At 34.8% G+C, this 25,642-nt stretch overlaps 3 protein-coding genes and 1 non-coding gene across 5 annotated transcripts; 2 read left to right on the top strand and 2 right to left on the bottom strand.

Moving 5' to 3' along the window:
- The first annotated feature begins 3,888 nt into the window (after positions 1–3,888).
- On the top strand, positions 3,889–3,969 carry TRNAL-AAG (transfer RNA leucine (anticodon AAG)). The gene has a single exon. It is a non-coding gene; the product is annotated as a tRNA-Leu (tRNA).
- A 113-nt stretch (positions 3,970–4,082) lies between these two features.
- On the top strand, positions 4,083–10,467 carry LOC112007329 (uncharacterized). Of its 2 annotated transcripts, none has more exons than XM_024039667.2 (10): positions 4,083–4,380; positions 6,915–7,010; positions 7,188–7,262; positions 7,695–7,763; positions 8,604–8,680; positions 9,015–9,103; positions 9,195–9,324; positions 9,704–9,794; positions 9,880–9,945; positions 10,050–10,467. In XM_024039667.2, the coding sequence occupies exons 1-10, from the start codon at positions 4,219–4,221 to the stop codon at positions 10,167–10,169; spliced, it is 975 nt and encodes a 324-aa protein (XP_023895435.1). In that variant the 5' UTR covers positions 4,083–4,218; the 3' UTR covers positions 10,170–10,467. The 2 variants fall into 2 exon arrangements, with proteins under 2 accessions (XP_023895435.1, XP_023895437.1); XM_024039669.2 differs by having other exon boundaries at positions 4,292–4,380; positions 6,915–7,047.
- A 161-nt stretch (positions 10,468–10,628) lies between these two features.
- LOC112007311 (4-alpha-glucanotransferase, chloroplastic/amyloplastic) lies at positions 10,629–18,886 on the bottom strand. The gene is given in 17 exon segments (XM_024039646.2): positions 10,629–10,948; positions 11,774–11,926; positions 12,041–12,085; positions 12,290–12,378; positions 12,476–12,548; positions 13,093–13,167; positions 13,252–13,283; positions 13,361–13,500; positions 14,655–14,694; positions 14,697–14,730; positions 14,835–14,993; positions 15,106–15,242; positions 15,935–16,013; positions 16,788–16,848; positions 16,941–17,029; positions 17,670–17,732; positions 18,080–18,886. Coding segments are annotated over 17 exon segments (1,743 nt in total). The 5' UTR covers positions 18,449–18,886; the 3' UTR covers positions 10,629–10,843.
- Positions 18,887–20,947: 2,061 nt separating this feature from the next.
- LOC112007326 (stress enhanced protein 2, chloroplastic) lies at positions 20,948–23,401 on the bottom strand. The gene is made up of 2 exons (XM_024039663.2): positions 22,970–23,401; positions 20,948–21,570 (listed from the first exon to the last, which is right to left on the bottom strand). Exons 1-2 carry the CDS (start codon positions 23,315–23,317, stop codon positions 21,298–21,300), a joined length of 621 nt encoding a protein of 206 aa, XP_023895431.1. The 5' UTR covers positions 23,318–23,401; the 3' UTR covers positions 20,948–21,297.
- Positions 23,402–25,642: the final 2,241 nt, after the last annotated feature.

Below are 25,642 nucleotides of genomic sequence, written 5' to 3'. Positions count from 1 at the left end.
CAGCCTCTAAGCAGCTCATGTGGGCTAACAAGTAACAACTAAACCATTTAAACTAATAATCGATTGTATGTATCAGTCATTGACAATTCGATATTAGGTACAATTTTAGGAACTATGGTTTTAATGTTTACATTCAGTGTAACTAGAAAGGTACATAGTAAATCATGAAGGGCCACAAGCAAACAAGCTAGAGCTAGATGATCACCTTCCTTTAGGGTCTTGTCTCGGCTAGTTTGATCTGTGTCTGTGAACATCGTTCTTATCTTCCATGTGTGTTATGACATTATTAGTTGTGTCTCTTCTTTTTTTTTTTTTTTGGCTGAGAAATTGTGTCTTTATCTTCAATGATGTTATGTGCACGATGGCATTCATGGATTCGAACTACAAATATAGTACGTACTAAAACAAAATAAGCAACAAGTACAAACAATATAGACATAAGAACTTGCATGATTTAACAAGGTGTACTCTATGTTTAAGAGAGAGGGTACTATAATTACTCTTAGCCTGTTAAAATCTCTTCCATTCTGTCTCTCTCTAATAAGGGTTTTGATATTCCCATCTCAGTAAAGAGAGGGAGTAGTTATTGAATTACACTGGCATATATATGTGTTTGGTGCAGTAAAAATAAGTTTAATCCACGTGCACAAGAAGATAAATTGATAAAGAGTTGGAAGTTCAGTTGTACATTAATGTTGGTCCGAGTTATATGACTTGATTTAAGCCAAATAGAAAGGTCCTAAGCATTATTCCATACCGCTAGAATAGAAAAGGCATTGATGGTGTCGAGGAACATGTACAAAACTACAAAGAGAACTACTCAAAGAATGTGCCAGAAATTTCTTTATGCATGCATTTGATCACTGAAACCACATGGCAGTATAGCAAAAACTGTGTCCTATAAATCAAGTTGCTTCTTTTGTGGACAGATTAGTAAATGTCGTAGGGTCAAATATAAAGCCATGGCCAATTGGCCAGTGCCCAGTGGCAAATGAGATTTACCTTAGCTCTAAAATACATGCATTTGCCTCTCTCACATTGATGTGAGTGATCTCGTTTGTGTGCTACGTACCCAGAGTTCATTGAACCAGAGATATTTTAAAATAAGGAAGCCATTGATATTTTTAAGACCAAAAAAAAAAAAAAAAAAAAAAAAAAAACAAGCAATGGACTATTGTATTCTGTCCTCTGAGGCATTATTGAAATTTGAATTTATTTATTTATCTTTCGTTGAAAAACATGGATGAAAAGATTGTGCAAGATACTCTTTTAAGGATTTATATTGCATAGAGATTATGGGACATTATATTAGGACATGACGAGCCAGATATATTTGGTAACTTCAGGAACTGTACTGTAGTTCAACTTATATATATATTTTATATTTCAAATCCATCATCTTCAATTATTGAATTATGTTGAAAAAAAAAACTATCATCTTCAATTATTGAATTGGAAAAACATTTATTTATGTTTCACAAGCTTAATGAAAACGTGCTCAAGAATAAGGAAAATCTTTTGACACTTTGTGGTCATGTTTAGTTGCCACCATTGACCATTCACACAAATTTTACCAAACGAAGTAACATAGTAATATTGTAGCTAAAACACAAGCAATGTAATTAGGAAATTTGAGATGTTAAAAGAGGTAAGAGGTAGTTTTATATATATATTATTTTCTTTATATGAAATCTAAGTGTTACGTAATTCACCTTTTTTTGGGTATTAAATCCTTTTTTAACTTTTTGGTCATGAAAAATCCCATCTTAGGCCTAAAATCAACTAGATTTTTTAGTGCATATCTGGATCAGATGCTTTTTCCCTTATCATTTTGGGTGTTGGGCTTAGCCCATTATTAACGAGTGAACGTTGTTGCTCCTAATGTCGGGCCTGATTTTCAAATGGCTGAACCCGCTGCTTCTAGTAGTTGTGTTTTTGGGCTTGGGCAGCCCGAGGGTTGGGGTGGAATCAATATGCTCAATTGCTTATTCCTTTCCCTTTGTAAACGCGATCGATTGAGTTAAGTACTTCTCAAAAAAAAAAAAAAAAAAAAAAAAAGTACTAAAATTCACGTTTTTTTTTTTTTTTTTTTGAAGCACAAGCTGAGTTCAAGTTTGTTATCAAATTAAATTATATGTTCAAATTTTGTTTATTTTTTTGTCTAGTAAACTTGAACTTATCTACAAGCTATTAATTGATTAACTTATTCTTTTCCTATATATTGTAAATACTAGAACTAATTTTTTAACCAATTTACAAATATACTAATAATTAGTAATTAAATTATAGTTTAAAATTGAAATTATATAATTTGAGTTAATTGGATAGAATTATTTTCGTTAATAAACTTTTAAAAATTATATTCATTGTTGAAAATTATATAAATGGACTATTTATACCATTAATAAATTATAAATAGCAATTTGATATCTTATGAGCTTATGTATACACTTACTGTAGGGACTCAATTTGGATTGACCCTGAGTGATGGGTTTTCAGCCCAATAAGCCAAACAAAAATTTATAGAGAGTGGGCTGAGAGGTTTAGGTGCTGGCCGTCGATCACCATGCATGAATTTTTCTATAAAAAATGTTAAGGGTTTCTTTATAACCGGGGGAATACTCCTCGGCCTGTGGCCGAGGAGGCATGATGGTTCTCTCACTTTTTTCTTTTTCTTCCCCCGCCCTTCTTACTTTACTAACTTTTCTTTTATAGTTTTCATCTTCCTATCCCCTCTTTCCATCTGTTGATCATTCTATTTGCCTTCTTTTCTGGCCGTCCGTCCCATCAGAGGCCTTATCAGTACTCAGTGGTTCACTCTGATCAACGTTATCCTGCCAAGGGGTTACCTCCCCATTAATGCGGCCTGGGGGAGTTAGTTGAATGCATTAAATGTGAGAATGACAGCTTACTCTGGGGTTAGTCTCTCCCTAAAATCCCCCTCGTCAGGCCGAGGATGAGGTGGTCCTCGGCGTGGATTGGGAAGAGAGGCTTTCCCCAATTCAGCCTAACAACAAAAAATGGCCTATGCACCTCGGCCTGGGCCTTGGGCCTGTTTCATGATGGGCCGAGGCTATCAGGCTTATAGGCCCCACACTTACATAATCCAATCGCAAACTCATAATTGTAAGTTTGTTCATGAGCACACTATTATATATGTTTGAGGTCTACTTGTTTGATAATCAAGTTTGAACTTAGACTTGAATTTGACTTAATTTTTTTTTCATAAATAACATGAGTCATTTACAGCCCACTTACACATAAATGTCTTTATAATGTATAGTTCTTGACTTGCTATGACTGGGTGACACAAAATATAACATTTTTTTTAATAAGTCTAATTTTGCCTAATGTGATTATTACATAATAAAAATAAGATTAGTGGTGGGATATGTGAATGTGATATTACTTCAATCACAATTTGTCATTATAAAAAGATTGCGAAAATAATCGTGTCCCTACAATTGCTACTATATAAACACATTAAATGCCTTTTTTTTTTTTACTATTGTAGGAATTAAAAAAAAAAATTTTTGAGTCATTTTAATTTTGACCGAATTACATAGGGCCGTTTTCATTTTGGTACTACGTATTTGAAAATTTTTATTTATGTCCCTTAGAAATTGCTTTCAAAGTGGTTTTATCATCCTAGATGCCAGCAATTAATTAAAATGTGGAAATACATGTTTGCAAAAGTTAATTATTTATTTCTTTAGTCAATTACCATTTTGGTCCATAATGTTGTCCATAATGTTTAAACTGTGTGTGTTAATTTGGTCCAGATTTACACATTAGGGACCTAAATGGTATTTTACTCTTTGATCTTTAATTTTTCTTTTTTATTTCGTCTTTATTAAAATGAGAAAACAGCAAAGCACTAACACCAAAGTTGAGATGGCCGAGTTGGTCTAAGGCGCCAGATTAAGGTTCTGGTCCGAAAGGGCGTGGGTTCAAATCCCACTCTCAACATTTCTGATTTTTATTGTCTTAATTTTTAACCAATTAGATTTCAGATAACATATTCTCTATTTATATAATTTTTTTAGAGGGACCTGTTCTTTGTTATTCATTCTTATTATCCACACGACATTGTGGCGCCAAACCAAGCCACCGTGCCTTATCCACCTAAGTCCCAAGTCCTAACCAACCTCACCATTTTACATACGGTCTCAGTTCAGTTTTGTTAGTTGCTCAGATTATCAGAGTTAGTGGTTAGCCATGGCTTCCCTTTCAAACTTAAAGCTTGCTAGTGCCTTCACTGCCAACTATCATCCAAAATGCTCCAAAACCATCCCCCGCAAAATTAAATGGGGTGTCGTCAGAGCTTCCTCTGCTGCTCCTGGTGTTGACCTCAACACTCTCCAATCTGCCATTGCTAAGGTTACTTATTAATTTCCTTTCAATTCCACTTCCCACTTAACTTGTTAAGATTATTTTGAGAACTTTTAGAATTTCATGTATTTTTTTTAAGTGATGAGCAAGTGGTCAAATGACTCAAAACACTAATAACTTGTAGGCACTTTGGGCGAATATTTAAAAAGTTTGAACATTTCTTTAGATGCAAAACCATTTCATTGTAAATATTTCAAGCATAGTATGGATTGGAGTAAATTATATGTGTGCGTTGAGTGGTGTGCGCAATGCGTGTATTAGTAATTATGATAAGTTCTTTTGGGTGCAACTAGAGATGGTTAGCGCTATCTTGGGTCATGACAAATGACAAATGGTATTAGAGCCAACCAAGTAGCACAGTGTGGCTTAGGGCTTTGCAATGTATTGTGGGATGTTAAGAATTTAATGGGGGAGCTCAAGCCTTTACTAAACATATTACAATATATTAATTTGAATCAAGCCTTGTGCAGAAGTTTAATAGAAACAGAATTTGTTCATATCTATTCTGTGTGAAGGACATGTTTACAAAACACAGTGTACAGTTGGGAGAAGCCGCAATATGAGATACCCCTTTGGAATTTCTTAAAGTGAAGATCCTTTTCGTAGTAGTGAAGGGCAGTCATGAGAGAGTAACGGCCAAGCAGTCACTAGCCTCTACCATCTTTAAAACCAATTATTTTGTCTAAGTAGGTTCTTTGTCATTCTTCCAATGAAGCTATGTAAAATGTTGGTGAAATCAGGCTATATTCATCGTCTTTCCAGTTCCACCATTATAGTTGGAACGCTTAAGAATATTCTAAAATTTGACTTAGAGAAGATATTAGCTTTGGAATATGGTTCTTAGATTTGGGGTCTATAACTATGTTTGATTTACTCCTTCATTTTCTTCTTTGTTAGCTCTAGAAGATCAGGGAAAGTGTCTGTAGAGTGTAGAACTCTGGTATTAACATAGCCATGTGTGGTCAAAAAAAGAAAACATAGCCATGTGTGAGAAATGGGGCATCAAATGCCTGCTCTAAATAAAAGGCCTACTCAGAATTTAGAACAGGATGTAGCTCAGTTTGTATAGGGCTGGATGAAATTGTTGTTAGTAGCTTTGTAGAGGGTTGTTAGGGTGCTGCTCTTAGTAAATGCAAGAGTCTTTGTGTTTTCTTGAGATGTAGTTTTGTCATGAAGGTGCGCTCCTAAAATTGCAGTCATAAATTTACAGTCAGCATTAGTATGATAATTTATTGGACTTGATGCTGCTTATGCCTAAGCAATGGCAGGTTTAATGTGCTGATTTCAAATACATAACCGTGAATGCAACCTTCCTTGCTTGTGATTCCATGCAGTCACTGTTTTTTCACTAGCATTTAAATGTGAAGTTTCACCAAAGTGCATAACCCGCCTTCCATCCCTTCCTTTTGTGTGAGAAAATTATTGTACGGCAGAAACCAGACAAGTCAAATATTATCCATTTGACAAATGGCTCTGGCATAAATGACTGTCTTGTTTCCACTTGTGGATGATTAGATAGCGTGCTGCTTCGATCAGATATCTTGTATTGATCTTTTCCCTTCATTTTAATACAGGAACTTTTATGTTTCTCTTGCGCTTCCAACATATAACACCTATGTTTATTAATTTTTTGTTTGCAAAGACATGCAATCCCCAAGAAACCTAAAGATTAAAAAATCTTTTTCTTTGGTGTCCTGGAATTTTTTAGCATGTGACTTATCCCCAGGCATTACAATCCCCCATCCTACACAAGGCAAATACTGGGATAAATCACCAGGGCTAAAGGGTTAGGATTCGAACTTGGTTGACACTGCCTGAGATGCTTTTATTTCAGGCCAACGAGTTAATCAGCCTAACCCCTTGGGGTTCTCAAATATCCAAACTCTTAGTTCATTCATTCATCTCAAAAAAAAGAAAAGAAAAAAGAAATCCTATATTGGGGAATAAAGGAGTGTGATTGAATTAAGAACTGATTTCAAGGATTATGGAACTAGTTTATATCAAATGGAGGTCTGCATTGGTAGTCATTTTAAGCCACAGTGATTCAGTTTTCCATCTGCATCTTCTGAGTTTTGAAAAGACAGAAGGTTGCAAAACAGACAATACAATTTGCCAACAGGGGAATAAAATTTTAAAGGGTTTTATTTGTTACAAGATCGACTAAGACAAAAGAGTTGGAGGTAATTGGAAAGATACAGTGTATTGTATTTGTCAGCAATTTTCAGTTTTTTTCTTACCTTCAACTGCAATCCATGTTCTGTATGGTACCTACATGATTGATGTATCAATTAAAAAAGATCTTCCTACTGCATGGGACCTGCACAATAAATTGGGTAGGTTCTAAGCAAAAATCCTGCTTGTTGAATTGGTTTTGTATCCATTTGCTTCTTAAAAGCACAACCAAGTGTTTGTCTCTAACACTTGTAGTACAAAAGCACTTTGGCATGCTACGTAACTTTGATGTGCTTACCAATTCATACTCCTGTAACTGTTCCTAACTGAGGCATATACTTTTTCTGCAGAAAGATAGTAATGCTGTTAAAGAGGCACTTGATCAGCTGAATGAAGTTGGTTGGGCCAAGAGATGGAGTTCTCAGCCATATGTCTCACGTCGGATGGTCAGTCTCCATTACAAGTGTGAAGTTCTGGGAAGTGGTACTAAAAACATTAGCCACATCTACAAACCCATGCATACTTGTATCCAATAATGTATATCTGTTCACTGCTTTGAGTTCATCCTTTTATCCTACTTTGTTAGATTAAATAGTTTGACTGCTTCAAAATTCATGCATCAGACATCTCTTCGGGAGCTGACAACTCTTGGAATAAAAAATGCTGAGAACCTTGCAATCCCAAGTGTCAGAAATGATGTAAGTATATATAAAGCCTTCTAATTGCCTTTGTTGCATTGGGTAAAGCGTATAACAACAGCCAAGTCTTGGTCTAAGTTTCAATTGTAGACTAAAATGCAATGCATCACTACTGCAATCATTTCAAAACTTCAATATAAAAACCCTTTAACTTAGTAAGAATTTCCTGAGGTTTTTATTTATTTTATACACACACACACACACACACACACACACACACATAGATTTCAAGATGTCAATGTCCTATTTTGACCTCTTTTGTTATCTCTTTCTTCCTTCCCAAAGCTGCTTCTTTGAGCTTGTGAAAATTATAAAGTAATTAGAATTTCATGAATATTTGAGTGCAAATTCGATCTGATTTCTTATTCTTTGCACTGTAAAAGCATTGGGTCAAGATGCTGTTCATAAAATTGACATCTGTCAGTGATACAGGCAGCTTTTCTTTTCACAGTGGTGGGCACAACAGGTTTTTTAGGTGTTCTTGCTGGTCAGCTTCCTGGGGTAACTTTAATTCTATCCCTTTTCCTCTGTATAGATGCACACAGGTTTTTATACCATCTTAAACAGTATACTAGGAGGGCATGCATACTCATGTTCTATTATTATGCAATATTTGATTCAAGCAGCCTCTTCTCACCAATTGACGTGTAAGGAAATTTATTTCTGTATTTTCTCCTCATTCATAGAAATTTGAAAGTATGTATTTCTCACTTCGTTTCTGCTTAAGCCACATAATTTCACAGCTAGTATTGAACCCTTTCACTTCCTACTGCTTTTGTTTAGGAGAATAACAAAGTTCTAAAAGTACTCTCAGTTGGTGAAGTCTTCTACACATATTGTGGACATGCAAAACAATGTAAAAAAAGTTCATATAAATAGGCCGAGACGTGCTTGAGAGAAAATGAAATCTGTATCCTTGCTCTCACTGCTTACTTTAAGCTGTTTCAATTTGTTTGTAATTATCACTAGAAAAAGAGCATATCTTCATCTTGGTTTTCTCTCACTGTCTTAAAACCTTAAAAAGCAAACTTCCGGACTGAAAATGCAATGGTTTCTCTTTCCATGTGCATCTTTATATCAGTCTTATCATTCATGGTTATATCAATTGCATCACATATTATGTTTCTAAATAGCTCTGCATTCGAATGAATCCTTCCTATGGGTGATATGTTGCTCTTTTCATGCCCATGAGGATTGAAGACATTTTTTCTTTACTTATTTTTTTAATTTATAGCTATGAGATTCATTGATGCAATGCCTTGGTAATGTAATAATTGTTAGGAGAAAATTTAAAACAATTTTCGATTTTGATGATGTCTTTTGTTCATACCATCCCTGTAGGACTGGGGCTTCTTTGTGCCTTACTTGATTGGGAGCATATCATTGATAGTTTTGGCGGTGGGAAGCACTGCCCCTGGGTAAGAAATGTCTCTAAGATGGAATACAAGTTTTATCCCATTAAAATTATTTTAAATGAAATTTTAATACAGCTGAAGCCATCAATATTTACCTTCTATTTCAAGTTGGAAAAATTATTTCGTGTGTATTACCCCTCTCTCACATATAGGTGGATTCTAATTCCATGCATTGAATTCACATGTGAGACCCACTTTTATATGAGAAGAATGTGTTACATATAGGGTGCACTTAAAAAGAATGTTTTATATGTAGGGCGCATTTAGTAATTTCACCCATAGTTGAGAGCTAATTTATTATTCGTTTGCATTAATAATGTTCTTATATCTGTCGTAGGCTTCTTCAGGCTGCTATTGGTGGCTTCTCTTCATTTTTTCCTGATTATCAAGAAAGAATTACTAGTCATGAAGCAGCTCATTTTTTAGGTACTCTTTTTTTTATTGAAATGCATATAACAAACATGAGATACGCCTAATTGATCAAGACTAATGGGATAATGTTCTTTACAAACCTTAGTTGCTTATTTGCTTGGCATTCCTATCCTGGGCTATTCACTGGATATTGGAAAAGAGCATGTCAATCTCATTGATGAAAGGCTGGAAAAACTCATATATAGTGGGCAGATTGATGCCAAGGAACTAGACAGGTATCCATATGACACCAGTAGCTACAAAAATTGAACTTTTTTTTTTTTGATTCTTACCTTCTATTCTCCTGAAAACTAGACACTGTTTGATAATGTCTTAAAGTTCCAAGGTAAAGGTTGTAGATTTTTATGCAAGGTATATGATAGTAAAAAATTAAATATTATATCGCTTTATGATTAAGATCTATTTGGATTAAACAATGTGTATAAGCTCTATTTGTATATTAAAAAAAAGGTTGAAAGTTTGCGTTAACTACCACCAACAGAAATTGCAGAAAAAGGCAATGGTACAAAATTACCATCTTTATAAATTCATCACATGCTGAATTGTATAAATATGACTGGTGTAGAATAAATTAACTGTAATAGCCATTCTCAGGTTGGCAGTTGTAGCAATGGCAGGACTAGCTGCAGAGGGTTTGAAATATGACAAGGTGGTTGGTCAATCTGCTGATCTTTTCACCCTTCAGGTTATAACTGAATCTTCCCTTGAATTTTTCTTTTTACAAATATATCTTGATTGACAATAATTTTTTTTTGGGGGGTTTTCTGTAGAGATTTATTAACAGAAGCAAGCCACAGATTAGCCAAGAACAGCAACAAAATCTTACAAGATGGGCTGTAAGTTCCAAATGAGTTTCACCCAGTTTCAATCAATTTTTAGGTCCAACCTTGATCTTGAAGTGTTTCAATAATAAAATGCTAATGCTAAGAAATTAATGCAGGTTTTGTTAGCTGCATCCCTCTTAAAAAATAATAAGGTGATTCATGAAGCCCTTACGACGGCAATGTCAAATAAGGCAACTGTACTAGAGTGCATTGAAGCAATCGAGAAAGCTGCATAGTTTCTAAGACCAGAATCCTTGTGAAAATTCACTTTTGCATCAGACTTGAACTTCCTAAATGTAGCTTGATCATTCTTGTCCCCTCATAATTCTTGCAATGACAGTAATCAAGATGATTTACAGTCATACCTTTTCCTGCTACGCTACAGGATGATCATTCTCGATCAAGAGAGTGAAAAGTTAAGAAACATTTGTAACGGTATAGTATGCATGATAACCAATGCCTATGGTACCAGATTAAGAAACCACACCTAAACGAACCTTTTTTAGTTATTTATAATAGATAAGAAGTTATGAACTACAAGCTTAGTTTACTCTCTCTCTCTCTCTCTCTCTCTCTTGTTTGTTTATTAGTGTCTTTCCTTTTCTTTTGACCAATAAATTCCCAGTTTCACCAGTCATAAAATTTAATGCAAATGCTGTGACATGATGAATAACTAACCAACTGAAATCAGCATATGAAGACATAAAAATATAGAGAGCAATTTATTCAAATGAAACAAAATATATCCAGAAATATTGCTTCAAGCAGGACAAGTTGTTTACTGATTAAGAGTAAACTCTGTATAATGGTTCTATTACAAAAAGCATGAGTGGCTTACATTCAAGTGGTAGCCAGTTATTCTCAAAAAAAAAAAAAAGTTGCAGACCAGTTAAAAAAACCTCAGCATCCATTACAGTCGGCCATACATAGAAAGCATATTCCTCAGTTTTGTTGCTTCAGGCTCCAGGCTATCAAAGCTCATGGAACTAGACATCCTCCAACCCCAATTTCCAAACTGTGTTCAGTAGAAATTCATCATACACAAGCAAAGCATGAAATATTGATTGCATGTGTTAAAGGTGAAAATAGTAAATTCCTTTCAAAAACTGATCATTTTCAAATATTATAATCAACAGTTTGAAGGCCAAGAATCTTGTAGCTCATCTGGTTGGCACCTCCTAGTGTTTATAACGTAGACATCTAGGATTGAATCCTCCTCCCCCCCCCCCCCTCCCCCCTCTCCAACTATTGAATTATAAAAATAAATAAATAAAAAAAACATTTTGAAGTCCTCTCTTCCCCCTGAGAGAGAGAGAGAGAGAGAGAGAGAGAGAGAGCAAAAGGACAGAGGAAGAATGAGTGTAATATGAAACTGGTGGTAGAACATTTCAAATTTGCTTATTGTTTATACATGGTAAATAATTGCAGAAGAAAAGTTCACTTATACCTGAGAAAGATAAGATTGATTATATCGCATAACTGTAACTCTGTAAATAGAAAAGGCCTCTTTTGGTGTTTTCAAAGATCTGGCTTCTAGATTCCAGTTATGTGTGTCTATATATATATATATATATATAACTCAGAGGTATTACTACCTGTGTAATCTGACCAGGCTGGACATAAAGGCCTCCGGTTCAAGTTTGAATAATCTTCTATCGTAAGATAGACATGATTTGGGAGATTAAGTGACCCCGCCCGCCCGCGCCCCCCCACCACCCCCCCCCCCCCCCCCCCCCCACAAAAAAAAGGAAGAAAAAGAAAAACTGCTGCACTGGACATGCTCCATACTAACAGCACATTATCCAATTTGGCTGGACTGGATTTGGTCACAATATCTTACCTGAGTTGCAGGGATGTTCATCCTGGCAGAATTCCCTAGCCCCAGCACATCTTGTATAGGTATGATTGCAGTTCGGGCCACTGAAGATAACACAGCCCGTATGAGGGTCCATGAAATATCATCTTCCTCATTAATTGAGAGATAATTTAGTACCTGAGACAAAAAATTATATTAGATTAAAAATACAAGCATACCTACACCTTTGCTTATATACTGTTTCAAATTTATCATGTTAATGGGGGATTGAAACAATTAGAAACCACACACATTGGACTTCTCTTCTTGCTTCAAAATGTCCCACCAGCCTCGGATCTATAATACAAAAAAAATGTTTATTAGTATGCTCTGTCTAAATTTCCAAGTCAGGATTAAAGAATCGGAACAAAGGTCTCAAGAATTATGTAAGTGCAAATCAGTGTTATATCAGATCATGTTACATTTTCCCATCATTCCCCAAATTAAGAAGATAGATTGAGCAACATATTGAAATAAGTCCATGGCATGGAGGAATTTTACCGTGTCATTATCGTGAGTTCCAGTATACACGACTTGATTGTGTTCATGATTATGAGGCAAGTGAGGGTTATCAGCATCACTTCCAAAACCTGGACAAGAAAAAAGGAAAATGGACAACATAACATCGTGTAAAATTCAAGGTATGCCTCAAAAATGACCATTTAAAAGACAGTAATATATTGCTACCAAACTGGAGGACAGCCATTCCAGGTGCCCCAATGGATTTCCTAAGCTGGACTACATCCTCTGTGATAACTCCCTGTCATGTGACAGCACAATAGATAAGAACATATCAAGCAAAAAACAAAGAATATGTGCTAAATGACAAAAGATTCATTAGAATACAATAGACATCAATGACCATAACATTTCTTTTGGGTTTTTTGGGCTAAATGATCTCCAAGGCCCTTGAGCACTTGATATTCCCCAGGCACATGTAGATTTGCCGCACAGCAAGAAATTGCCACAAAGTTTTAATATGGTAGAAAAAACGTTGAATTAAACCAATCTTGGACCCCTCCAAAAAGCTAACATGCTTGCAATACCCCAACAAAATAACAAGAATAAAATTACATCTGGTAAGTAGCATTTTACTGAAGTCAACAGGCTATCATATCAATGACCATGAGTTATTACAAATCTGTGAATCCACATTATGAGTGTTTCAAACTTTAGTAATTGTTAGCAAGTAATACAATGCCAAAAGAGCTATTGGATCTTATATATCTAGACAAAGGGTGAAAATGGTGACAAATTAAGGTTTTTTTTTTTTTTTTTTTGGTATTATATCTGATAAAACATACCAAATCTTCTGCTATTATATTCATCTTCCCAAGTGCTCCAGAGATGGCATTGAATAAGGATTTTCCAGGTCCTGCCTACCGTCACAAAATAACATATGGACTGAACAAAGGGGTAGCTGGAGAAAAATTATAGTGAGATCTGAATTACAGAAACCCGACCTTCCATCTTCCAATCATTGCAATCTTTGCTTCTGCGTAATCATGTAATATATCAGTGCTTGCACAAGCAACAAAAAAACAGCATAATACAAAATCTAAATTATCTCACCGGAAGAGACAGCCCAAAAGCCAGCAAATCCTCTGAAGTGGTCTATTCTGAATTCGTCATATATATCTTGTGCACGACGTAAGCGGCGTATCCACCATGAAAATCCATCTTTTTCCATGGCTTTCCAATCATACAGAGGGCTTTTAAATCAGAAGTGAATTAAATTAATGAGCTGGAAAATATAGAAAACCAATTACAAAAAGATTTGAGACATGTAAGAGTAAACATGAGTTATGCTACGAACAAAGGTTTGAAGTTCTAAGTATCAAAATAAAACAAAGCGTACAGTTATATACAAATTGGTTGCATAAAACTAGCATTGCATGAGACCCACACAAAAAATCAAAAAAATAACTGAAACTTCAGCTCATATGGACAGAAGGTAGCCAAACTCACTCCTGTATGATTGACAAACCAAAAGGAGCCCACAGCCATTGCTGTACATCTGGACTAAGGATACAATGTTTTAGTTACAATAACCAGTAAATTTCCTAGTGCTCAGCAACCAATTAGACACAACATGATCTAGGTAGTTAAAATGAAAATTTTCACCGCCCAAGTCCTCCAACAGCCACTCCTCCCCACAACCCCCCCCCCCCCGGGGAAAAAGAAGAAGGAAAAACCCCCCCCTACAACACTTTCAACTGTTTGCTAAATTAATAAAATCTAACAGGCCACTGGTTATTTAGCTCCTGCATCGTACATTTATGTGGCATACAAGATACACATATTTGTAGACTGACATTCAGGCTCATTTTTTAGAACAAAATTTAAATCCCATCAGACGCGCAAAATTCATTTGGTTATGCCTTTGCCCCTTTACTTTCTATATTTTCTAATGCAACGATGGAGATGGAAATGGAGTACTTGAGATCAGTGGAATTAAAAAAAAAAAAAAAAAAAAACCTCTACCTGATTAAGACTCAATTACATTATTATTGGAAAATCTCCACCTGTTACTTAAGTTCTCGAGTTAAAACTAAATATTAATATGTACAAATAGTATTTTTAAATTTAACACAAAGAAATTAGGATGTCCTTGCATGTGATCTAGAAAGTGCAACAAAATAATCCCCGTCCCCCCCCCCCCNGGGAAAAAGAAGAAGGAAAAACCCCCCAAAAAAGAGGAACAAAGAAAGAAAGTAATGGAAAAAAGGCACAAAAAAAAGGACAAGAAAGCATCATTATTCCTCTAGACAATTAAAACTCTGGCCTTCAATATATGTATATAGATGACTTTGAAATTCTAATAAAATATTTATATTTGCTTGGAAGGGTATAGTGTAGTACAAACCTGCCCCACAGCTGACCAGTTTCACTGAATGCATCAGGGGAACACCACTAACTAGAAGAGGAAAACCATTCCTGTTCTGCTAGAGAAAATAAATAATTAGTACTTTGCACCATAATATGATGCTTCCAGAGTATGTTTCAATTATTAGCAATTCTCATGATTCACTACGGAACTACTCACTAGCCAAAAATGTTTCCTATTTGCCCAAACATCAGCACTGTGGTAACCTACATAAATGGGCATGTCGCCCATTATGCTGATGCCTTTTGTCTGTGCATACTTGCGAACTTTCTGCCATTGCCTTTGGAATAAGAACTGTTGTGCTATGAATTTATCTATCTGAACAAGTAAAAAACATAAGTTGGTAATCTTGGTGGTTTTTAACATCATGGAAGATGATGTGAGAAACTACAAGCCCATAATACAACCAAAAAGCTTATCCAGATCTTACAAAATCCTTTTTGCTTTGAAAAATGTCTTCCAAAGCTGCAAGATGGCGATTTTTTATAGGTTCAGGCCAATCATACCAACTGAAAGTATTTAAACTGTCGTCAATAGCTGCAAAATAAGCTGCATCTTCAAGCCAGCCTACCAATGGAAAAAATGAGAAATACATAAGGCATCAAGTGATCCAGGTCCGCAAAGTACAAAACTGCACTCAAAGGCTAATTCAACCAGAGAATAAACTATCTGCACATCTGGATGGGAATTGGGAAGTGAAATTTTTATTTGAAATGAAAGAAGTGCAAGTGCATGAGTTAACAAATCATAAAATCTTTCACAAACTGAACAGCAAGCAAAATAATTAATTCATTATTCTTTCTGTTTATTTTGGACAGTTACCAACATCATAAAGTCAATGCAACAGTATTAAATAAGGCCCAGGTACATCATGTAACATGTAAGAAAAAATTCCTTTAAGATGATTCTAGATAGGAAATTCATGGAATAGATTTTGTGTAGCCAATCTCCCAATAGAAATAGGGTTATCCCCCAACCCAAAAAAACAAAAAAAGATGCATCATTTCAATTGGCCTTCTATACATTTCAACTTTTCATCAATGACAATGTTAGCCATGGTTCTAAATATAATTCAACACAATTATTTATTATAAAGATGAGATAAAATATGTCAAGAACATTATTTGCCGCCAAATCTTTCCATTCACAAGACCTAGAATTTATCTAACCACCAATGTAGATGGAAGCTGATGGGCTTTAACCATTTTAGAAAACAGTTGCAAGAGATAATTAACAAACTAAAAAGTAAAAAATCTCACTAGAGATATTAGGATCTCTACGGAAAGCTTCAAGTTGACTCTTAAGCTCCCCTTCACTCAAAATGAGCCTCTCTGCAGCCTAAGAAGAGACAAAAATAAGAAGAATTTGATGTAAAAATGAAAGCAAGATCTTGAGGAATAGAATAGTTATGCAGTATTATTTAAGTAAGCAGCAAGTTTACAAACAGAGATTCATGTTTGGTGAATTAATTTTCTTTTCTGTTTCTTCTATTATATTTTCTTTCCTTCTTTTTATTTTTATTATTTTTTTTTGTGCACAGTTTTCTGCAGCCTAAGAAGAGACCAAAAAATAAAGACCCAATCCAAGAAGCAGAAAATTATTAAATGTACAAGTAAATTTGACAGACAAGGTACTCGCTACCACCAATTTCTTGCCCTTTTTATGTCGCAATTTCTTATAGCATAACCAGCAGACAGGCAGATATGTCATTGCACATAACTTTTGAACAATAGAAACAAGGTAATTGTTATGTTGTATGTAGTCTTCAAATTTAAATAGCAGTGTGATGGTGCAGTGCAGTTTTGATGGATTATAATGGTAGGCATGAGGGTAGTATGGTAGTGGTGGTAAGGCGGGAAGTAGTTGCAGTAGCAGCTAGGTAGTAATGGTGGTGCAGCAGTGTTAATTTTGCTTAGACTAATATTTTTAGCAAAGCTTTGTAAGGTAACACAAGCAATTAGAAACACGTGACACACATAATTGGTTCTCAATATCAAGGGATTCTTACTAGTGTAGGGTCTAGGCTTAACTCACTGAATCAAAAAGATTTTTAACCAACGTGAAAAAAAGAAGAAGGAAAAATTAGCACTTTATGCTGCTTAGATTGTGTACCTTAGCTATCAAAGGATCCTTTAGGTCAGCAACAGCAGAGTAGTTCACACGGTCAGTGTCACTGCATGAACAACAAAGCAGTAATAACAGAGAGACATAAATGAAGAACCATAGCTTAATGCCTTGGTGCAGTCATAAGTTAAAAGTCCTCACACTGGTTTAGGTAGCTCCTCCTTCATCAACAGACCATCCTTAACAAGCTCTTCGAGAGATATTAGCAGAGTGTTACCACAATTTGCATCCTGAAAGTAATCATGTCAAGGATAACTGTCTACAATTAAAATGACACTTACAAAATAACATTGGAACTAGATATGCTAACACGTGTAAATTGAGAGTCAAATAAAGTGGATCATATAATTTCTATACAACATGCATGTAATCATGTCATACTTAGATACAGCATCAAACACCCAACATAGAGGAACCTAAGCTGGTTATCGAATAAGCCACAACAAACCCAACTAGTTGATCACTATTATTTGTTTACCTTTTCTTTTATTAATTATCAATATAACTACAAGCTCATTCCATTCCTTTGTGATTCATCCATAAAACTCAAGACAAAGCATCCAGAAGTTTAGAAACAATATGCAACAGAAGTTTAGGCGCTCCTCGAAGCAACAAGGACCGGTATATTACAAACCAAAATAATACTCATATTAATAACAAAAAATAATTGATAATATGAGCCAGTCCAATGCTAAGCACACTAGAGCGATCCTAATCCTAAGGAATGATTCCAAGAAGGTTTTATTCTCAATTAAAATTTGATTTATTGCACAATACATTCAAATTTCTCAAAAGCCACCTCCTCCCACAAAAGAAAAAAAGAAATGGAAATACAATAACAAAACAATAAAGAGATAACATATCGGAAACCTGGCCCGAGTAGGGTGACCCTTCTTCATTAGCCTTCCTCCCAGGAGGAACAAGCGGAAGAACCTGCACAAATAAAATTATATTCAACAGAAAATTCATTTCCGCATGACGTTTGGTCATTACCATAAGGCCAACACACCAATGGATTTCTTTGTGGCGTTGGTGCAGGCGGGATTCAATCTCAATCTCAGGTCCTTAGAGCTAATTGAAACCTTAGACACAGGCACAAATAAATTTAAAGTAGTTGTAATTGTTTTCTAATTTTCATATGCGTAAATGCAAAATTAACACACAGAAACAACCAGCTGAGAGTAGTGAATAATTACTTGTTAGTTAGTTTGTATTGCATAAAGAACAAGAATGCTAACTATCTGAATCTGTGAATTCAAAACAAAACGGAAGAGCGGGACCTGCCAGACGGAGCAGCCAGCTTGGTGAAGCCAGTCGATGAAGCGAAACGCCTCGTCGCCGAGATCGCCGATCCCGTGAGGTCCTCTAAACGACGTCGGATGGAGCAACACTCCGGCTCTTCTTCGATTTTCTGGATCGGGCTTCGGGAACCACTCTCCGTAATCGTCTGGTAAGTCTTCGCCGACTGCGGCGGAGAGAGAAGAAACGCTGCCGTTATGGAAGTGACAAGAGAATGGTTTGGGTTTGAAGGAGAGTAAAGCGGTTGCGGTGGGAACTGAGGAGAGTAGTGAAGAGTAACTGTAGAGCTTTGGACTTGGAGAGGGAAGGGAGTGCGAGAGTGAGAGTGAGAGATAGCTAGAGATCGCCATGTCTGAGACTCAGAGAGATTGAGAGATTGGAATTTAGTAATGGCGGTTTGGAATTTGGATTTAGCTTTAGAAGATTGAATTGAATTAACAGAAGAAACAGAGTGCTATGCGAGCAGAGAATAAATAATACATGTGAGTGTGAGGAGTGACGTGACGAGAAAGGGAGAGTGAATCAGAATCAGATGTGATTGTGTTGACCATCGCGCTCCACGTGGCATGGATGACTGGTCTTAACTTCTCCAACGTCTGACTCGCTTGCTTGCTTGCTTTGGTATGTATGGAGCTTCACAGATTTCCCATTTACCACACTGACCGACGCCTCCACTTGACATAGATACTTGAATTATAGAAGACATGGAAAGATGGAATTCTTATCCAAATATTAAATACGATCTTGAATGAAATAACTTTCTGTGGGACTTTATATGTCACTGCAATCATCAACCAGGAGCCTAGCACATTGTTCAATTATTGCTGATAGGAGGAAGAACCACAAATGGGACTAACAGTGCACATGAACGATGGCAAATCACAAGACAAGGAAGGCGTGGACAAAAATTCATCAGTGATTATATCAACATCATCAGCGGGGGTGGGTGTCAATATTATAATTAATTAGCACGAACCAAATTGAAAGGTTCAAACCAACCCTCAGTATCAAGCAATCTGATGATCTTCAAAAATGGAGATCAAGGTAAGTTCATAATGATATTTGTATCATCAATGAAGTAGATGGAAATACTCTACTGGAAATGATATTTCCTTCCACTCGAATTTGTATCATCATCAGTTTGGATGGCTGTAGCGGCCAAAACAAAAATAATTCAGTACAGGCCGGCCTTAGACATTTTAGGGTCTTAAGTCAGAATTAAAATAGGACAATTTTTTTAATACTTATGTATTAATTAAATTAATATTTATTTAATATTTTTATATTATAATATACTTCATTTAAAATATATTTTTCTTGCATTTTAAAATGCAAATTGACTAAGTAAATTTTTGTATTCAAGTTCTTATAACATCTCATTTTTAATTGATAGTATAGATAATCCACTTAATATTTCTTGAGTTATTGTCGATCTTATATATAATTTTATTAATTTTAATTTCAAAAAAACTTTTTTCTATATAAGCAACTGTAACAAGTACTGTTAGTAAAATTTTATAAGTAATGCATATATTTAGAAATGAATCTAACCTTTTTATATAATTTCATATGTCAATTGGAGTATATTTTTTTATTTGCAAAATATTTTTTAAAACTTTTAACTCTGAAAATAAATATAAATCATCAATATCATAATAAACATCATGTTTGAGAAAAGATTCAAGTTTAAGACAGTATTCTTGCAAACTATTGTCATCTAGTTGAGAGAGAGAGGTGGAGAGCAAGAGTGAGAGAGAGAAAAAGGAGTGAGTAAATTTTAGAGATTTGAGATTTTTGATTTGTTTTGATTTGAGATTATTTTGTGGATAATTTTTTTAGACCAGATTTGCATTTTATCTAGTTGATTTTTGATTTGTCAAAATCTAGTTGATTTTTGATTTGTCTAGAGGCTAAAGATGATTTTTTTAGACCAAAGAATTTTTTGGGGTACCAATGTTTACAAGTATGTTCTAGATTTTTTGTTCTTTGGTCACAAGGATGTATATGCTTTTTTGGAGATTCATCTGAAACTAAATTTTTTTTTTCCTACTACCCCTTTTTTTTCAAGATTTTGGGGCCCCTTTCACTTGGGGGCTTTAGGCAATGACCTATTTGGCTTAGTGGAAGGGCTGGCCCTAGTTCAATAAGTTCAAGTTAAAGTACTTTCTTGTTATAAAAGGGAGGCAATCAAAGGGTTCGTTAATGTGATATTATTCAATATTTTGGAAGCAATGATTTCTCAATTTTTACATAATTTTTTTCTCAATTCATCAATTTTTACATAATTGATGAATGATAGTTTTACCATAACTTTTAAAAAAAAATTAATAAAAAAAATTTGTTATGCAAGAGACTAAAGAGAGGGATTATGTTTTACCTATCAAAGTATATATAATGCATTGAGCTACATAACTTTTGACATCATGAATTTGGTTATGTGAGAAGAATGAACATTACTCTATTAATATTGAATAATTACTCACACTAGAGTAATATTTGTCTTACTAAAATAAGAAGTAAAAGAGAAAAGCTCATGGTGTTTCGTGTTAACACTGTCTTGACTATATCGGTTTTACCTCTCAAAACAATTCCCATTTTCTCTTCCTTTCTTTGGTTTCTTTTTTTTCCCCCACTTTTTTGTAATTCATTAAATTGCAAATCCATACATATCTGCAAAGCAAATTCTAGAAAGTCTTCAACTAATAAATATTAAAGATGGTAGGTTTTTGCATGCAACTATGCAAGCCAATACAAAATTAACAGAGGTGAAGGTTCTTCCTGGACAGATGATGAACTCCAAATTGTGCTAATGTGATCTGGAGTGCAAAATGAAATAACACAGCAGTACAAATCATAGAACCAAATAGCTATAATTGCAATTTAGACAATATATATCAATTATGACTATGAAATATTATATACTACATACAATCTTGATTAGTAAAATCTCAATATAAGATGAACCGTACCAGTATCTAATAAAGATGATGTCGATTTAATTACTTCTCATCTCATGGTATAATAACATCCATGCTAGCTGTATAACCAATTACACTCTTCAATTATGTGATTTCTGGGATCTTTTACATAATTCTTCCATAAACCAAAACTATAGTAAACGGATCCTTAAATTAACATCTATACTTCAATTCTTCCACAATCAGAACTGGCCTGCCTAGTATCTCAACCCTTTGATATCTCAAATTTCATCAGACCAATCACTAGGCTCATTTTCATCATAGAATAAGCCATCAACTATCTGATCGATTACCGAATCAATGAACGTGTTACAACTGAGGGTGAAGATCCGACCTACTTTACTTCTAGCACTGGAGAACCATGCAAAGATAGCTGCACAGGTAATGGCTCCCAGACATACCCCACCTGCTTCAGCAATGCCTTGAAGATCCATTTTTCTGAATAACGAGTTTCCAGTCACCATTTCCGTTGTCACAGTAGCTGCAAATACAATCTGCGAATTTTTTTTGTTAAAATTTAATTGTATTTACAGGTTTTAGGAAAATTGTAGAGCCTATAAAACAATGTGATGCATTGGTTGTTAGGTTAATTTGCATGTATCAATGTAGTTTCTCTAATTCAAGTTGAATGATTATACCAAAAAACCAATCTGGGCAGCAAGTCGCGCAGTCCCCATCTAGATGAAGGGGCAATAAAATTAAAGGATAAGCCAAGACTGGAGAGCACAATGGACAAATTTAACGTACGTGTTAGTGTCATGAAGGATATATAAGCCAAAAGTCCTGGCTCATTATTGAGTATTGTTTTTTGGATATTTCTTGTACTATATGACTGTTGATGTCTCCTGAGTGCCATGGACTGCAAGTGGGTGAAAGGGGAGGCCATTTGATATTGAGGATGAGGTGGTGAGTACTGAGTACGTACAAGATCATTCGTGTATATCTTATCAAAAAAATAAATAACAAGTTTTCCCTAATTTCATGATAGGTTGAAATAGTTGACCATGAGCGGTGGACATTTTTTACTAATCACTTTTTATTTGGATCCATCATTTTTTTTTTCTCACTAATTTAACAAGTTGTGAAATTTAGTATGTTTATAGGATTGTTTTCCCTCTCTTTTCTATTTTTGGGGGAAATTTGATCTCAAGTCTTTTTTAAATATAAATTGGACATGTTTAATTTACATGTGAGATCATGTGTTTTACTCACATTGATATTCAATCCCAAGTTAAAACAAGCCACTTCTAACTACTTAAAATAATGAAACAAGTATGTTTGGAATGAATAAAGATAAAAGAAGAGTAGAGTTGACTAGAAGGAAAGGTTACTCAAATATACCAAAATATAGTACATTCAAGTCACATTCTCTTCTCCTATTCAATCCTCTCTTCCCATCCCTTCAATCCAAATATAGGATTAAGTTTTTGAGTAAGTACTAATTATCAATGATCTTCCTATCATCTTTCATGAAAAATCCAAAGAATTTATCTAATAATTACTTATTTGTGTAGGATAAAGCCAAAACATGGCCATGGATTGGTAGTCATTTATGTAAGCAATTTGGTCCTCGAGTCTCGTCTAAACTCTAAACTAAACACTATAACTAGTTGTGGAATGGCCAAGTTGTAAAATTAGTGTGAGTTTAGTTTATTTTTTTAGCTTATTTAGTATTTATGTGCCAATCTTAAATTTTACTCTCTTTTTTTAGCTATAACCACACGTTTATATAGTACTTGTCAAAAAATACTACACGTTTATATAGTAACTTCCAGCAAATAAATCTTCCACAAAAGTTTATCCTAATCCAAAGTCAAGCTAAAATAATGAAGTTTAATGAATAATAATAATAATAATAAGTCTAAACTGTATCATAAACAATAATTGACTCACCATGGCGAGGCGACCAGAGATGATCTCAAAGTCCTGGCTCTTCTTCGAGCTCTCTATATACTCCGAAAGAATCGCAAAGAACTGCGACACGTCAGCACCACTCTCAGGTCCATCTCCACCGTCCCTTCTAGTCTTAATCACCCCACCTCGATCTGAGCCATACGATCTCAACGTACACAGCCGAGGCTGCAACACAATATTATTCATCTTCCCCCCATCCGTATTCACAACCGGCTTGGGTTTCTGAACCGGAATCTGAACCTGAACCGGACCAGCCGGTTCTCTCCTCGAAACAGCTGGTTTTGGAGACTTCAACTCGGAGTGAATTGCACGCGCCGTCAAGGCCATTAGAGAGAGAAAATAAAAATGGGGCTTTGGGGATTCCGAGAATCTTGGGGGTTTTTTTTTTTTTTTTTTAAGATTACTTTTGGAACCTTGATGGTGGTGTTTTATGAATCCACGTCTGTCTTAGGTTTGTAAGGTGGTGGCTGACGTTGGTGTGGGCCCTAGGATTTACGTGGCGGCTGCTTTGGTCGGTAACGTGGTTTTCTAGCATGGAATAATTCGTGCTGGGCCTGCTGGGGCTGAGAGTGAGACATGTAATATTTACCGACTTTTTTTTTTTTTATGAGAATACCGACTTGTCACTTTAGAGGGAAAAGTGATTTGATTTAGGCAGTGGTTGTTGACCTGTCACTACACAACGCAGGCATATATAGCATATCTGTGTGTGTATATATTTATATATATATTTTGGTAAAAGCATTCCATATTTTATTTATTGAATATTTACAAGAGAAAAACACCAGCATTCCATTTATATTTGAACCTATTGGATATGTTTAAAATAAATATATAAAGGTTTAATTGATTTAAAAATTACAAGCAAACTGTTTAGTTGGATCAAAATAATCATGTGGTTAATATTATGATGATGACAGTTTTTTTTTTTGGAATAATATAACAGCTTATTATTACCACGCAATATTAATAGTGACACAAAGTACCAATGGGCTCATGGCACTTCTAATCAATTTGGATTGGCCCATATACAATTTTAAGCCACTTGAATATATATATATATATATATTTTTTTTAATATTGGAGATTTGTTAATTAGATAACACATTAATCATTAGATTAGTGTAAGCCAATGACCTTATAGCTGAATTGACACATTTTCATGCACAAAGTGCTTGAGGTTTAGAGGGAAAAGAGCTTGAGATACAAGATTAGTAACATATTGTAACTATCTAAAAAAGAAGTTTGATTAGTGTAAACACTAAATTGAATGGTTGATTATTTAATGATAAAATTGAAAAAGATTAAATATGGTCTTTGAATGTAGTACCAATATTTATTTATTTTTTAAAATGTACAATTCCTACTTAGAATTGCTTAAATTGCTATTTTAGATCCACCCAAAACTTGATTTACCCGGGTAGCTATTGCTAAATTGTTTTAGCAAATATGAATAGCAAGTTTATAAATATACAAGTTGTTTTAGTAAGTGTTTGTTTTTTTTAATAATAATTTTTTATTCTCTCTCTCTCTCTCTCCACCACCACTCACGGTTTGGCGGCGACGAAGATGGTGGTCGGCATTTATGGTGGTAGTCCTGGGTTTGCCATCAGATCTCTCCTCTCTCGCCTCTCTCTCCTCTTTCTCTTATCTCACTCATCACCTCTCTCTCAATTTGATCTTGTGGGTATTTGTTGTGTTTGTGGGTGTTTGGTGGTGGTAGGTCTTGTGGTAATGATATTGCGATGGGTAATTGCAATTTGGTGATGTTGGTTAATTATTAACAGTGGTGTTGGGTGTTTGACGATGGTGGGTTTTTGCAAAATTTTTCTTTTGGTTCTTTGAGTTTTTTTTTTGGATTTTGGTTCTTTTGGGTTTGGGTATGTGGCTATGTCGTGTTTTGTGTTTGTGACTATGCATGTGCTCTGGTTGCTGGCAGTGGTGGAGCCAAGACAAGGGTGAGGTCATGTATTTTATTTACATTTTAAAAAATGTAGCTAGTAAAAATAGAAGTTGGATCTCCCAAATTTTGAGTCATTTCAATGGTGCTCTTAAAAGAAAGAAAAATTATATTTAAAATCATATAATTTAAGAGGTTTAACAAATTAAACTATGTAGAAAATGATAAATTTTTGTATATATCTAATATAAGATATACATGACTTTTATATTCTCATTAAAATTTAGAAGATGATAAATTCTTAGTAAATTAATTTGTATATGTGTGTGTCTGTGTGTGCACGTGTGCGTGCGTGTGGTTGTCTTAACTAATTTATTAGTATCACAACTTGGCCCCCCTATATTAAAATTTCTGGCTTCGCCTCTGGTTGCTAGGTTGCTTCACAAAGAAACTAGAGAGTGAGAGAAATGGAGAGGAGGAGAGAGAAAAAGTTAGACAGGAAGAGAGAAAAATGAATAAATAAGTGAATAGTATTGGTTTTGATATAAAGAACAAGAATTAGGATGTTGGGTGAGTTGTAAAATAATATGATAAAATAGATAAAATAATGTTTAAAGTTCAAAATAACAAATTTTTTAAGATCATGGATGTATGAAGAAGACTTTTATGCTACAAATTCCAAAGTTGTAGACTTTCATGCAATAAAAGCCAAAGAAGGTTGTTTTAATTTGCAGAATTTGCTTGCAAATTAA

Source organism: Quercus suber, unplaced genomic scaffold (genome assembly GCF_002906115.3).
Source record: "Quercus suber isolate HL8 unplaced genomic scaffold, Cork oak 2.0 scaffold_190, whole genome shotgun sequence".
Classification (NCBI taxonomy): domain Eukaryota; kingdom Viridiplantae; phylum Streptophyta; class Magnoliopsida; order Fagales; family Fagaceae; genus Quercus; species Quercus suber.
This window is presented reverse-complemented; position numbering and strand designations above follow the sequence as displayed.

Coding starts and splice junctions, on each gene's coding strand:
- LOC112007329 (XM_024039667.2), top strand. CDS start 4,219: ATGGCTTCCCTTTCAAACTTAAAGCTTGCTAGTGCCTTCACTGCCAAC. Junction 7,011..7,187: donor CATATGTCTCACGTCGGATG/GTCAGTCTCCAT, acceptor TTCATGCATCAG/ACATCTCTTCGGGAGCTGAC. Junction 9,104..9,194: donor TGAAGCAGCTCATTTTTTAG/GTACTCTTTTTT, acceptor TACAAACCTTAG/TTGCTTATTTGCTTGGCATT.
- LOC112007326 (XM_024039663.2), bottom strand. CDS start 23,317: ATGGCCTTGACGGCGCGTGCAATTCACTCCGAGTTGAAGTCTCCAAAA. Junction 21,571..22,969: donor TCTCTGGTCGCCTCGCCATG/GTGAGTCAATTA, acceptor AAAAATTCGCAG/ATTGTATTTGCAGCTACTGT.